The 12,354-nt window shown below is 27.2% G+C and overlaps 2 protein-coding genes across 2 annotated transcripts; both read left to right on the top strand.

Moving 5' to 3' along the window:
• The first annotated feature begins 996 nt into the window (after positions 1-996).
• On the top strand, positions 997-7,457 carry LOC145962295 (uncharacterized). The gene is made up of 15 exons (XM_083083253.1): positions 997-1,027; positions 1,255-1,524; positions 1,630-2,098; positions 2,368-2,467; positions 2,706-2,825; positions 2,901-3,056; positions 3,403-3,446; positions 4,070-4,185; positions 4,304-4,438; positions 4,841-5,104; positions 5,622-6,113; positions 6,358-6,464; positions 6,684-6,800; positions 6,890-7,045; positions 7,387-7,457. Exons 1-15 carry the CDS (start codon positions 997-999, stop codon positions 7,438-7,440), a joined length of 2,631 nt encoding a protein of 876 aa, XP_082939379.1. The 3' UTR covers positions 7,441-7,457.
• An 813-nt stretch (positions 7,458-8,270) lies between these two features.
• Positions 8,271-11,591, top strand: LOC145962296 (odorant receptor 33a-like). Its single transcript, XM_083083255.1, is given in 7 exon segments — positions 8,271-8,297; positions 8,880-9,153; positions 9,790-10,258; positions 10,425-10,524; positions 10,676-10,795; positions 11,027-11,182; positions 11,526-11,591. Coding segments are annotated over 7 exon segments (1,212 nt in total).
• Positions 11,592-12,354: the final 763 nt, after the last annotated feature.

Raw genomic sequence — 12,354 nt, forward strand, 5'->3', positions numbered from 1 at the left:
GATTAAAATATGTTGCAAAAATTGTTAAAAATTTGTATAGAAATAAAGCAGAGAGATCTGAAATTGAAATCAAAATTAAATCGCAATGTACATATTCATATTTTTTATAAACCTGAAGCCGAATCCAATTATTTCATAATAAATAAATGTAATAAAATAAGATGTATGTATAATTTTAATAATCTTTTAATAATTGCAGGATATTCAAAAATATATCTATGTCATATGTTTTTGCCAGTTTTTTACAAGCTTACCTTTATGAATTTATTCATAAAATTTTTTTTACCCATTTTAATAATATATTCTATAAAATTTATTAATATTTCTTTAACATCCTTACAGTGTTACTTTGTATATAGAATATGATTAATGAATTATCAATGAATACAACTATAGCTGTTTAAAATCGAGACAAAATTCCTTATGAAATATCATAAAATCAAATACAATTTTTAAAAAATATTAGATACTTGAAATTTTCAAATCTAAAATATATTAAGTTGCTAGATAAACATTCTATAAATATTTCGTCAAAACTCTATAATATCATTATAGAAAACAATAAAATAACATAACAATGAATAAATAATTTTATATGTATCAACAATCGATAATATGTAGAATTACAAGCAAAATTAAAAATAATGCGTTCTTTCATTAAAATCGGCTATAATCGGATATGATCACTCTATGTGACTGACATTATATACGGATATTATCAATCGATTATTAGCGCGTGGAAACGTAACATGTGTTTCGACGCATAGTATTGCAGTCGTGTGGTTATTCATCTCTTAGTCTGTATATTTTTTTTGGGTAACTACATACAAACTTCGAACAAGTGAAGGAGAAAAAGAGTCTTGAATATTTAATGCACTCTACCTTCACGCTTTTAAGAAATTTTATAACCATGCGTGACGAACGCTCCCGGTTTAATAGGAGGTGACTTCGTCGCCTGAAGCAAGGACAGACGCCAGTCTTTAGATGATATTCGACATGGGTGGTTCAGAATATTCTGGATATAAAGGTGTTTCGCATTGCAATTATTACGGTGCAAAAGTGAAAAGATTTTGCAAAATTATTATTAAGTTATATATTATTATTAAATAATATCAAAACATTTTTTTAATTTTATTGTCACTTTTTAATTAATTTCTATACATTTTATAAATTTATTTGATCACCTATATATCTGTTTTAAAATTAGTTATCTGCATGAAGAGAGCTCCAACTTAATAAAATCTCTACAGGTAGACTTCGAACGGGCAGTGAAGTTAAACCGTATCAGTTTAGGATTGATGGGGCTATGGCCTAAAACTCGACAAAACTCTCGAGAAAAGTTAATGTGTAACTTACGCGTGCTCGTCATATTTCTCGTGATAATAACCAGCTTTATCATCCCCTCCGTATATTCATTGATAACAACTCATTCGGATCTTATGCAAGTGGTTGATAACTTACAATTTATCGTGCCGACTGTCAATAGCGTGATAAAAATCGTGATCTTTTGGTGGAAGAAGGAAGGTAGACTTCTAACTTGAAATGAACGTTTCTCACGTTCTATGAATTTAATTTAATAAAGCTATTTATAAAGATTCGTCACCCTTATTAAATATTTTATCTTCGAAGCTATTGCAACGATAATAAACATAATGATGGAGGATTGGCTAAGATCTAAGAGCGCGAAAGAGAGAAACGCAATGGTGAGAAATGCGGAAATCGCGCGCGCAATCATCGCATTCGCGTATTGTCTTATGGGATTGGCATACGTCTTTATTATCGTTCTGCCAATTTTCGGAATCTCCATAAGATGCCTGACGAATATTACCGATTCAGGCAGATCGATGCCGATACAGGCTTATTACATATACGACGTAACGAAAACCCCGCAATACGAGTTGACATATATCGTACTTTCCATTTCTGTCTTTTTTGCTATGACGTGTTATGCGGGAATCGATAATTTCCTTGGACTGGTTGTGTTTCACATCTGCGGCCAATTGGATTTCCTCAGGCATCGTTTCCTTTGTATGAATAAGTTTGTGAACTTTCATACAATTTTAAAGAGCTGCGTGAGGGAACACATGCGATTGTTGAGGTATTTTTTTTGCTTGTGTTATTTTTGCATCTTCTCCTTTGGAAGTAATTTTGTCGTATAATATTGATATAATAATTGCTCGACAGAATAAATTTTTTTCTCTATTCCAAAGAATGATATTGCACAAAACTCTATGTAATCTTCCTGTATTTCAAAATTTTTGCTTTAATTTAAAGTAAAACCGTAGCTTTCTCAGCTATTTCAGTCATTTAATTAGTGTGTTTATAGTAAATATATTACTAATATATTATTAATATATTACTTTATAGAGCCATTGCAGTTGTAGAAGATATATACAATATAATATTTCTCGCATTATTCTTATGTTTTGGTCTCTTATTCTCGTTCTATGGATTTCTTATAATTGACGTGAGTGTCTAAAAATAATTACAAGATTTTTCTATGTAACTCACATATTTATATTCTGATATACATATATTCTTAATGACGAAATAAAGAATATATTATAAGAATTAAAATAAAGAATATATTACACATATGTAAATATCATCTAACAACGATATTTATATAATAATACAATTTAAATTTGTCAAAAATCATCAATATATCAAAGTTATGTTTTTTATACATGTCGCGGTTTAATCAGTTGCTTGCAAAAGAGAATGATGTATCGATCACCCGCTTGGTATATCTCATAAGCAATGTAATTAATATATTCGGTCATATGTGCCTTCATTGTGTTATCGGCGAGATTCTAATGGCTCAAGTAAGTTTAGCTTTCTCAGTTATAAAATATATATAACAATTATAATATTCAAAATGGAATTTTAATATTTTTAAGTGTGATAAAATTTATTACGCTGTGTACAGTCAAGAGTGGTATATTTTGGAATCAAGCGAAGCGCGAGATTTGATCCCTGTAATAATTAAAAGCAGGAAACCGGTTTATCTCACCGCGGGAAAAGTATTTCCCATAACAATGGCTACATTTTGCAGTGTAAGATACATTAAATTTCGATTAAAGGACTTCAATACACTGAATTATGTATCACTTTGCAACATAAATTAAATTATAATATATTAGCTTAATATCTTAGATGTAATTTTGTGTAGTTTTGGATTCACCAATTTTTGTTATAAATATATTAGACGGAAAATTTAAAATTTTTATTAATTATTGATAAAAAAATACACAGAAATATATAGCAAAATTATTTTTATATTATAATAAGAATATTGTTTGAACTAATCTCTCTCACACACACATCTCTATTTTATATCAAAATATTCTGGCGAGACATATATATGTATTCATATTATTATAAAGATATTTTGCCTTTCAGTTAATAAAGACATCGGCTGGCTATGTATCTATTCTACTTAGGATGTCAGTTTAAAGATTTAAATATGTACAAAGTAATTCTAATATTACGAAATAAATTGCAAATTATGAGTATAATTGAAGAATATATGTATATTAATACATATGTTTATGTAACAATTTTTACAAAATAGAATAGAGAAACAAATTTAACATAATTATTTAATTATTATAAAATAACTATAATCATATTTCAAAAACTTCGAAAAAATATAATAAAAGTATAAAATGAATACACAAGATATATACACAATATATGTGAGAAATACAAAATATTTAAATAACATAAAAATAACAGAAATATTAGAGAATCATTTGTATAATCAAATTGAAATAAAAGATATGATAATATCTTATTGTTAAATATAGTTTCTTATATTCATTGAAAGTGTTGCACATATGTATATATCCGACTCTTCATTTTTCATATCAGATATAAAGATAATATGTATATATATGTATATATCCGACTCTTCATTTTTCATATCAGATATAAAGATAATTAGTTATAAAATATATTAGAGTTTATAAACTGCTAATAAAAAGATAAAATGATATTTTGTTCAAATATAATTTTCTATCAACTTAAGGATTACTTACAGATAATTTTCGACACACATTTTGTACAGACTGTCGATCGAACATAATAAAATCGATACTGTGTATAAAGTATCTGAACTGCTAGTGCGTGAGAATATAGCAGATGTATATTTGCGAGATATTGCCATGAAATATTCGCCCATAAGTACGTAATTTTTTGTCTTTTAATCGTCGACTACTTTAGTCGATTGTCGTAAAAAGAAGAGAGAAACATGACACAAGAAACTCTTGAATATTTTATAAGTCATATCGTTCCCCTCAAGCTCTTAAAAACCTTATCCCATGTGCGATGAATGTTTTTGTTGAATGCAAGGTAACATCGGTGCGTGCAAAAGGCACAGCCATCAGTCTTTACCTAGTTTTCGATATGGATGATTCAAATTACTCGGGATATAAAGGTATTTAACGTTACAATGGGAAACACTTGTGTTTTCGAAGCAATGTGTTTTTATTAATGTTACTAAGTTATATGTGTTATGCTGTAGAAAAAGAGATGTTCGAAATTTTCTGTTGTGCTTTATTTTTCGCAAAAATATTTTTATTATATACAGTCATTATTCATATTTTAAACGATTAAGGAATCTATTACGCGATTTTAATTATTATTATCTGTTACTATTTGAACAATTTTCAAATTTTTATATATTTTAATCAATTAATTCTAGATTATTTATTTGTTCTTCACTTAACAATTTTTCCCTACTTAAATATTAATGTCTAATGTCGAACAAAAGATTGAAGTTTATACTTAAATTATATTTTTACAAAAGAATTTGGCTTATTAAAATCGTTGTAGGAAGATTTCGAATGGGCAGTGAAATTGAATCGTATAAGTTTGGAATTGATTGGTCTCTGGCCTCAATTGGAACAAAACTTTCGAGAAAAATTATTGTGTAATTTACGCGTATTTGTTGCTTTTCTGGCATTTTGGTTATTAATTCCTGCTATACATTCGTTGATCAGAATTCACTCGAATATCATGCTAACAATAGATAATTTACAATATACTTTACCGCTGATCAGCAGCATTGTTAGACTTATAATATTCTGGTGGAAGAAAAGAGGTAAATATGTGTATAATATAGTGTGAGCGTTATAATAACTTAGATATATATATATATATATATATATATATATATATATATATACAAGATGTCTCATTTATTTTTTGCATCGCAAATGATTCTTGTTTTTAGACTCATATTAAAGAATGTTTTAAATAAAATCTTACTTGATTCCAAGGGAAGCAAAAGATAGGGATATTAATTTGATCTTGCATATGGATCAAACTGTGTGAAGGTCCAACCTAATTTCCTTTAATGAACCATCTTAATTATTTTATATAAATCGATTCTTCGCAATATTCGGCATACAAAATAATGAGAAGAATCAATTGTAAAGAAAACACATAGTTGTTTTTTTAAAAAAATATGTATAATTGCTCGTTACAAATTCATATCTTTTCTTAAAAACAATTATGTATTTTATTTATACTAATTCATCTCATTATTTTATGTACAAAAGTATTGACAGAAATATTCATAAATTTGTTGTTTCTATTAAAATCTAATATTTTTTAAGCTCTTGTAATAATTGTAAATATGATTGCGGAAGATTGGTTAAAATCGAAAAGCCTATACGAAAGGAATGTGATGATTAAATGGGCGCAACGCGCACGCATAATTGTTATATGCGCATTCTTTGTGATGGGGATAGCATGCGTAAGTCTTGTCGGTACGACTATTTTTGGAAAATCGATGAGATTGACGCCGAATATCACCGATCCAGGCAGACCATTGCTTTTACAAAGCTATTATCTTTATGATATAACGAAGAGACCGCAGTATGAAATTACATTAATTTTCCAAATAATATCTCTCTTCATCGTTATTATACCTTATACAGGAATAGACACTTTCCTTGGATTGCTGGTGTTTCATATTTGTGGTCAATTAGATATTCTGAAAAATCGTCTCGTACATTTACATGAACAAAAAAACTTTTCTAATATATTGAAAGACAGCGTGATGTGCCACATTCGATTGCTCAGGTATCGTATCTTTTGTGTTTTATATATTTATTACAATTTAGAAGAAAATTATCAAAAATTGTGTGTATGTATGCGTAGTTATATAAGCATCACTTAAAAATACATTAATTTTATAATTTTTGACATTTATATTATATTTTGAAATACAGATATTTTATTTAAAAGTAAATATATAAATAAAGATAGTTTATTAAATCTTACTATATTTACAATATAATTTGAATTAATCAAACTATCAAAAATGTGCCTATAATAATATGAAATTACATTATAGAGCCGTTGATATAGTAGAAGATGCGTATAATATTATACTCTTGGTACTCTTATTATATTTTGCTATACTATTTGCATTTCAAGGATTTCTACTAGTTAGTGTAAGTGGTACAAGAAATTTGTGAGTATTCAATTTTTGTATTTCAATGTTTAATCTTTAATAATTTTTTATAATATCATGTATATAAAAATTAATCATGTATTGTTACATGTCTATGTAAGAATATTCTATACAATTTAATCTTAATAAGAATTTTTCAATCAGAATATAAAAATTATATCTTTTCATGCATAACATAGATTAATTATAATTTCATTAGCTATTTGACGAGGAAGATATATCGACCATTCGTCTGTCAATTCTTCTCGTCGGCATTACAAATATATTTATTCATATGTGTCTTTATTGCGCCATTGGCGAAATATTAATGACTCGAGTAAGTTTATTAAATTACAAATATATAAAATAATTTATGTAGCATAAAGAGAATGATTACATGCATGTATGAATGTTAATATTTTAAAGTACGATGCAATTCATTATGCGCTATACAATAATGAATGGTATTTTCTGGATCCGAGGGAAGCGAAAGATCTAATCCTTTTTATGATTAAAACCGGTGTACCAGTATATTTTACTGCTGGGAAAATATTTCCTATGACAATTGCCATGTTTTGTAGTGTAAGATATTAATACTCTATACCGTAATTTTGGCACCAGTATTATATCATGTAATTTTATTATATTTAATTGTATGATGTTTTAAGATTTTGTAATTCATTGACAATTTATATTAATAATTGATTTTATTTTATTACTCATATAAGTATGTTTCAATTATAATCACTGAATATAGTAAAACTAAATCTCTCACCTATAAGTATATAAATTGAGTTTTATTTATAAAGATATTTGTTAAAAAATTAACATTGAATATGTTATTTCACAATATTTTTAACTTCTTATTTACATTTTTAATTTTACGCTTTATCTCAAACGCAAATATCATACATACTTTTTAGTTATTGAAAACGTCAGTCGGTTACATATCCTTTCTGCTTACGACAAGAAGTTAACCAAAAATGGAAAAGAGAAGTTTTATTTAACAGAATTGTTAAAATGCAATAATTTCAAAAATGTACGTATATATTAAATTTATTCTTTATTATAAATATAATTTCCTAATATTGTTTATTTTCATAAAAAGTACAGTAAATATTTTGTTAGTATTTTTTGTAATAGATGAGAATGGATGCATCAATTACATATTTAGAGACATCATCCACAAAAATATTTTGCAAAAAAAATAAAAGTGCAAAATCTCAGGACAGAAGAAATAATCTACGAATAGTACTAGTTTAAATATTTTTGCTGATATAGAAAGTGAATGAAATATAATAAAGTATTTAGTAATGAAATGTAATAAAACTATTTTGCTGATATACACACATAGAATTTCTTTGTATTGTGTTTCTTTGTATTGTAAAAGAAATTATTAATTATCTAAAGAAAAAGATCCATTGTTTAATAATTTTAAAAATCTGTTATTTTATTTAATTATTAAATAATTGAAATTTAATATATCATAAGCGTCAAATTTCAAGTTCTTATAAACATCCTGTCATAATACAGTTTAATTAATAAAAAATTATTTTGGAAATTAATTAAAAGACTATAATAGATTATTATATAATTCTTCTTATTTATACATATTATTAGAATATTTTTATACGTTATATAAATGTATATTACGTATTAACAAATGTAGAACATAAATTGTCATAAATGACAAAAAGAGCACTTCGTACATATGTTAATGTAATTTCTGTTAAAATATTAAAGTTATTTCCTTTTTTATTTGATTTATGCAATCGGAAGTAATATACGGAATATTATTATACGTACGATGTATGACACAAGTTATTATGATGGTGTACGATGAATATCTGATATTTCTTTTCCTTTTTCTCTTTTTTTTTCGTAGCACTAAAGCATGCACTATAAGTAGCGTCAATCGATTACAAAAAAATGAAGAGAGTCTATATACCGTTACATGAGTTTTTTTTGAGAGGGAAGAAGGATAATTCGTTGAGCGAATGGAAAAACGGAGAATGTTTCGCATATTTAATTCAGCTTCTCGCGATCGTCTCGCGCAAAATTATGAGACAATTTTTTCTCGCATGCGTGTTAAGTACAGTTTGCTGCCTAGAATAGATGACTTCGCTTCGTGAAGACAAAACAGCCACCAGTCTTTAGATAACACTCGATATGGATACTTCAAATAGTTCAGGACACCGAGGTGCTTATTATCTTATCGCGATTATAATCAACATAACTTTTTTTTCGTGATTACGATTGCGCGTGCAATCATAATTGTAATTCACGTTAGATGTGCATTTTATATCGTTCTACGAGATTCCATATATGATCTCCTTGCTAAAATTTCCTCTTTTATAACAATGCGTTAATCATTCATTGACGGTTCTTTCCTCCTTATCAATGTCTTTTCAAACAGGTAGATTTCGAATGGGCAGTGAAATTAAATCGTTTCAGTTTAAGAATGATTGGGCTCTGGCCTAAAACGGATAACAACGTTCGAAAAATGTCAGTGTACAATTTTCGTCCTCTAATCATTATTTTAATGCTAACAATTAACGCTCTGATTCCCTGCATACATTCGCTGATAAAAATTCGTACGAATATCATGTTACTAATTGAAAATTTGCAATTTACTCTGCCGACTCTCACCTGCATCATTAGGCTTATAATTTTCTGGTGGAAGAAGGAAGGTAAAAATAAAATTTATATTAATCGATACAAAAGACATGACAAAGATAGATATCTTACAAATTGTATATGAATGTTATTTCGATAATTTTTCAAAAAAATAAGATACAAAAACAGAGTGTAATATATAATTTTTTAAGAATGGCAAATAAGATCGTACAGAAATTCAAAAAAATATTTTTAATCTATATAAAAATGTAATTTAATATAATTTAAATTCAATTAGAAACAAGATATCTATTTTTTTAATATTAAAAAAAAATTATGTTATTTTTATTTAAAAATCATAAAAGCTCTAAATTGTTATTTTTTCAAAATTTTGACATAATAATTAATTATTAAGATAATTTTCTATATATTTTCTTAAAAGCTTTATTAATTATTATTTTTTTCTAAAAAAATTTATACATATACATATTTATTGTAATATATTGCATAGCATTATCTTTCTAATTAATAATCGTGATTTGATACAAATATTGCCATTTCAAGTTTTTTAGTAATTTTTTTCAGCTTTTGAAGATCTTTAATTATTTTGTCTATCTCATTATCTTAATATATTTTCTTTAAGTTCAATTTTTTTTATTACTCTCGAAGACAAGAAATTGCTCTTCTTTAGCATTTCGTTCCTTTCAAAGCTGTTACATGGATATTAAACATGGTCGCGAAGGATTGGCTAAAGATGAAAAGCGCACAGGAGCGAGACGTGATGATCAGGAGAGCACAGACCGCGCGTATAATTATTACGTGTGGATACTGCATGATGATGACTGTCTTCATCTTAATAACCGTTTTGCCCATCTGTGGGATCTCGATGAGATATCTGTCGAACATCACCGATCCAAGCAAGTTCCTGCCGTTGCCGACATATCACGCTTATGACGTGACGAGAAGCCCCCAATACGAATTGACGTTCGTCCTTCAGACCGTTTCCATGGTTTTCGCCACCATGGTCTATGCTGGTATCGATAATTTTCTCGGACTACTGGTGTTCCATATCTGCGGTCAATTAGAGATTCTAAGAAATCGTATCGAGCATTTAAACAAATTCGCCGATATTCATTTCACGCTAAAGAGCAACGTGGAAGACCATACACGATTACTTAAGTACTTGATATGTTGTGCATAGATTTCTATATATGTCATTCTCTTCTTTTTATATTCTTATTAATCAGATCGTAAAAAAAATCGCTATACACACAGTACGTCACATATAATATTATTAAAATTATGTCTCTCCATTAGCATTTCAGTCTGAGATATATTTTTTCAGAGCCATCGCTGTTATAGAAAATATATTTAATATAATGCTTCTTGTACTATTTTTATATTTTGGTATACTTTTTGCTTGTTACGGATTTTTGGTTATAAACGTAAGTAATATTTTTTGATATTTCTCTAATCATCGAGATGTCTTCGTAATATACTTTATTATATTCCTAGCTCATTAAGACATCTTTGAGATGTTTTTTAAACATGTGTTGGTTAATACAAAAATTGTTTTGTTTATATATGTTATGTTAGTTAATAGAGAAAGGTAACAACATATCAATCAGCCATTTGGTGTACGAAGTATGCATTGTTATCAACACGTTCAGTCACATGTGCCTTTATTGCGCTGCAGGAGAGGTTCTAGTAATTCAGGTAAAAATTATAATATGAGATTGATTTTTGTTTCAAATGATATCCACGAAGTTCAAAAAGTTAAAAAAAAATTATATCTCAGATATGTTTCTTGCACAAATTACATGTTGTCAATATGTTAATTGTCAAACGTCTGTTAATTGTGAAGTGAACATAGAATTGCAAAGAAATTTTATAATCTAATAAATTAATATTTTGTGTAATAATAAGCGAATTTCCGATAATTCTCAGTACGATCAACTCCATTACGCTGTGTACAATTACAACTGGTACACTCTAGATCCAAGGAATGCGAGAAACTTAATCTTTTTGATGATTAGAAGCAGTAAACCAATCTATCTCACCGCCGGTAAAGTGTTTCCTATGACAATGGCTACATTTTGTAACGTAAGTTTTATTAAAAATATATATAAATCTTACACTTTATTGTAATTAGATATAATGATGATATGTTGTATATATATATAATCTTGTTCATATAAAATATTCATCTTTCTTGATGTACAAAAACTTAAGGATTGTGAAAAATTGTTGTTTTTACTCGCGTGTCTTGTGTCGTTACTTTCTCTCTATCAATTGAATTATTAATAATATTTTAATAATGACTGCACTCGTATTTTATTTTAATTTTTTTAATACTTTTAATATATTTCAATTTTAAAGAATAATTATTTTATAATCACTTTTTGTATATTTATTTATATGTTTATTGTCAATACGTAATTTTTAGCTGATAAAAACATCAGCCAGTTACATATCTGTCCTCTTTACAACGAAAACTTAATCGAAAATTTAAGATAGATTCAAATCACTTCTGAGGTGTTATATGATTATTAGTAGATGGATTGTACAACTAGTAATAAACAGGTGAATATCAATTTCTACAGAATAATTATATTGATTTAGACACTTGGTTAATTTATTTATGCTCAAATAAAATAATTTATATACAAAAAAATCTTTACAGGATTAAGAAGAATTGTAGTATTTATAGTAATATCTACACAGCTATTTTCAATCCGTATTAAGATATTCTAATCGGGAAGTATTATTTATTTTGTTACATCGACATCGCGAAAACAACTGTAAATTAATATAAACTGTTAATATGAAGAATAGCAAAATAAATTCACGTAAAGTATAAAATAAAGTCATTAGAATAGTAAGGCTTCAAATTATTTTGTGCATCAAGTTATAATTATTTGATGAAACTTCTTTTTCTCGAAAAGTTCATGTTCTTTTTATAATTTAAATGATAATTTTAATGCTTACACACACAAAAATGATGTAATATTTACTATGAATTGATTATATAAAAAATGATAACTATATCAATTGTACTATATGGTAGGGCGTAGTAGGAAGATATCTATTCTTGTCGCAATTATACCGATTTGTTCTACTTATCGCGTTGAAAGCAATTTCACACACAATTCTACTATAAGTTAGAGCCTATAGTTGAGACACATCACTGAAAATCGATTACCAAATGCGTGAGAATTCAACAAGTGTTCTACGCGTCGCGTGAGCAGGTATTTATTCCCTTTGAGAGACTTTAT

The sequence above is a fragment of the Camponotus vicinus genome, unplaced genomic scaffold, assembly GCF_025532165.1.
Source record: "Camponotus vicinus isolate PSW18456_S1 unplaced genomic scaffold, iyCamVici1.0 SCAF_11, whole genome shotgun sequence".
Classification (NCBI taxonomy): Eukaryota; Metazoa; Arthropoda; class Insecta; order Hymenoptera; family Formicidae; genus Camponotus; species Camponotus vicinus.

What these genes read in the sequence shown, in the direction of transcription:
- LOC145962295 (XM_083083253.1), top strand. Translation starts at nt 997, where the DNA reads ATGGGTGGTTCAGAATATTCTGGATATAAAG. An exon ending in CTTTTGGTGGAAGAAGGAAG is followed by an intron (nt 1,525 to 1,629) that starts GTAGACTTCTAA and finishes TTATCTTCGAAG; the next exon opens with CTATTGCAACGATAATAAAC. An exon ending in CATGAAATATTCGCCCATAA is followed by an intron (nt 4,186 to 4,303) that starts GTACGTAATTTT and finishes GTTCCCCTCAAG; the next exon opens with CTCTTAAAAACCTTATCCCA.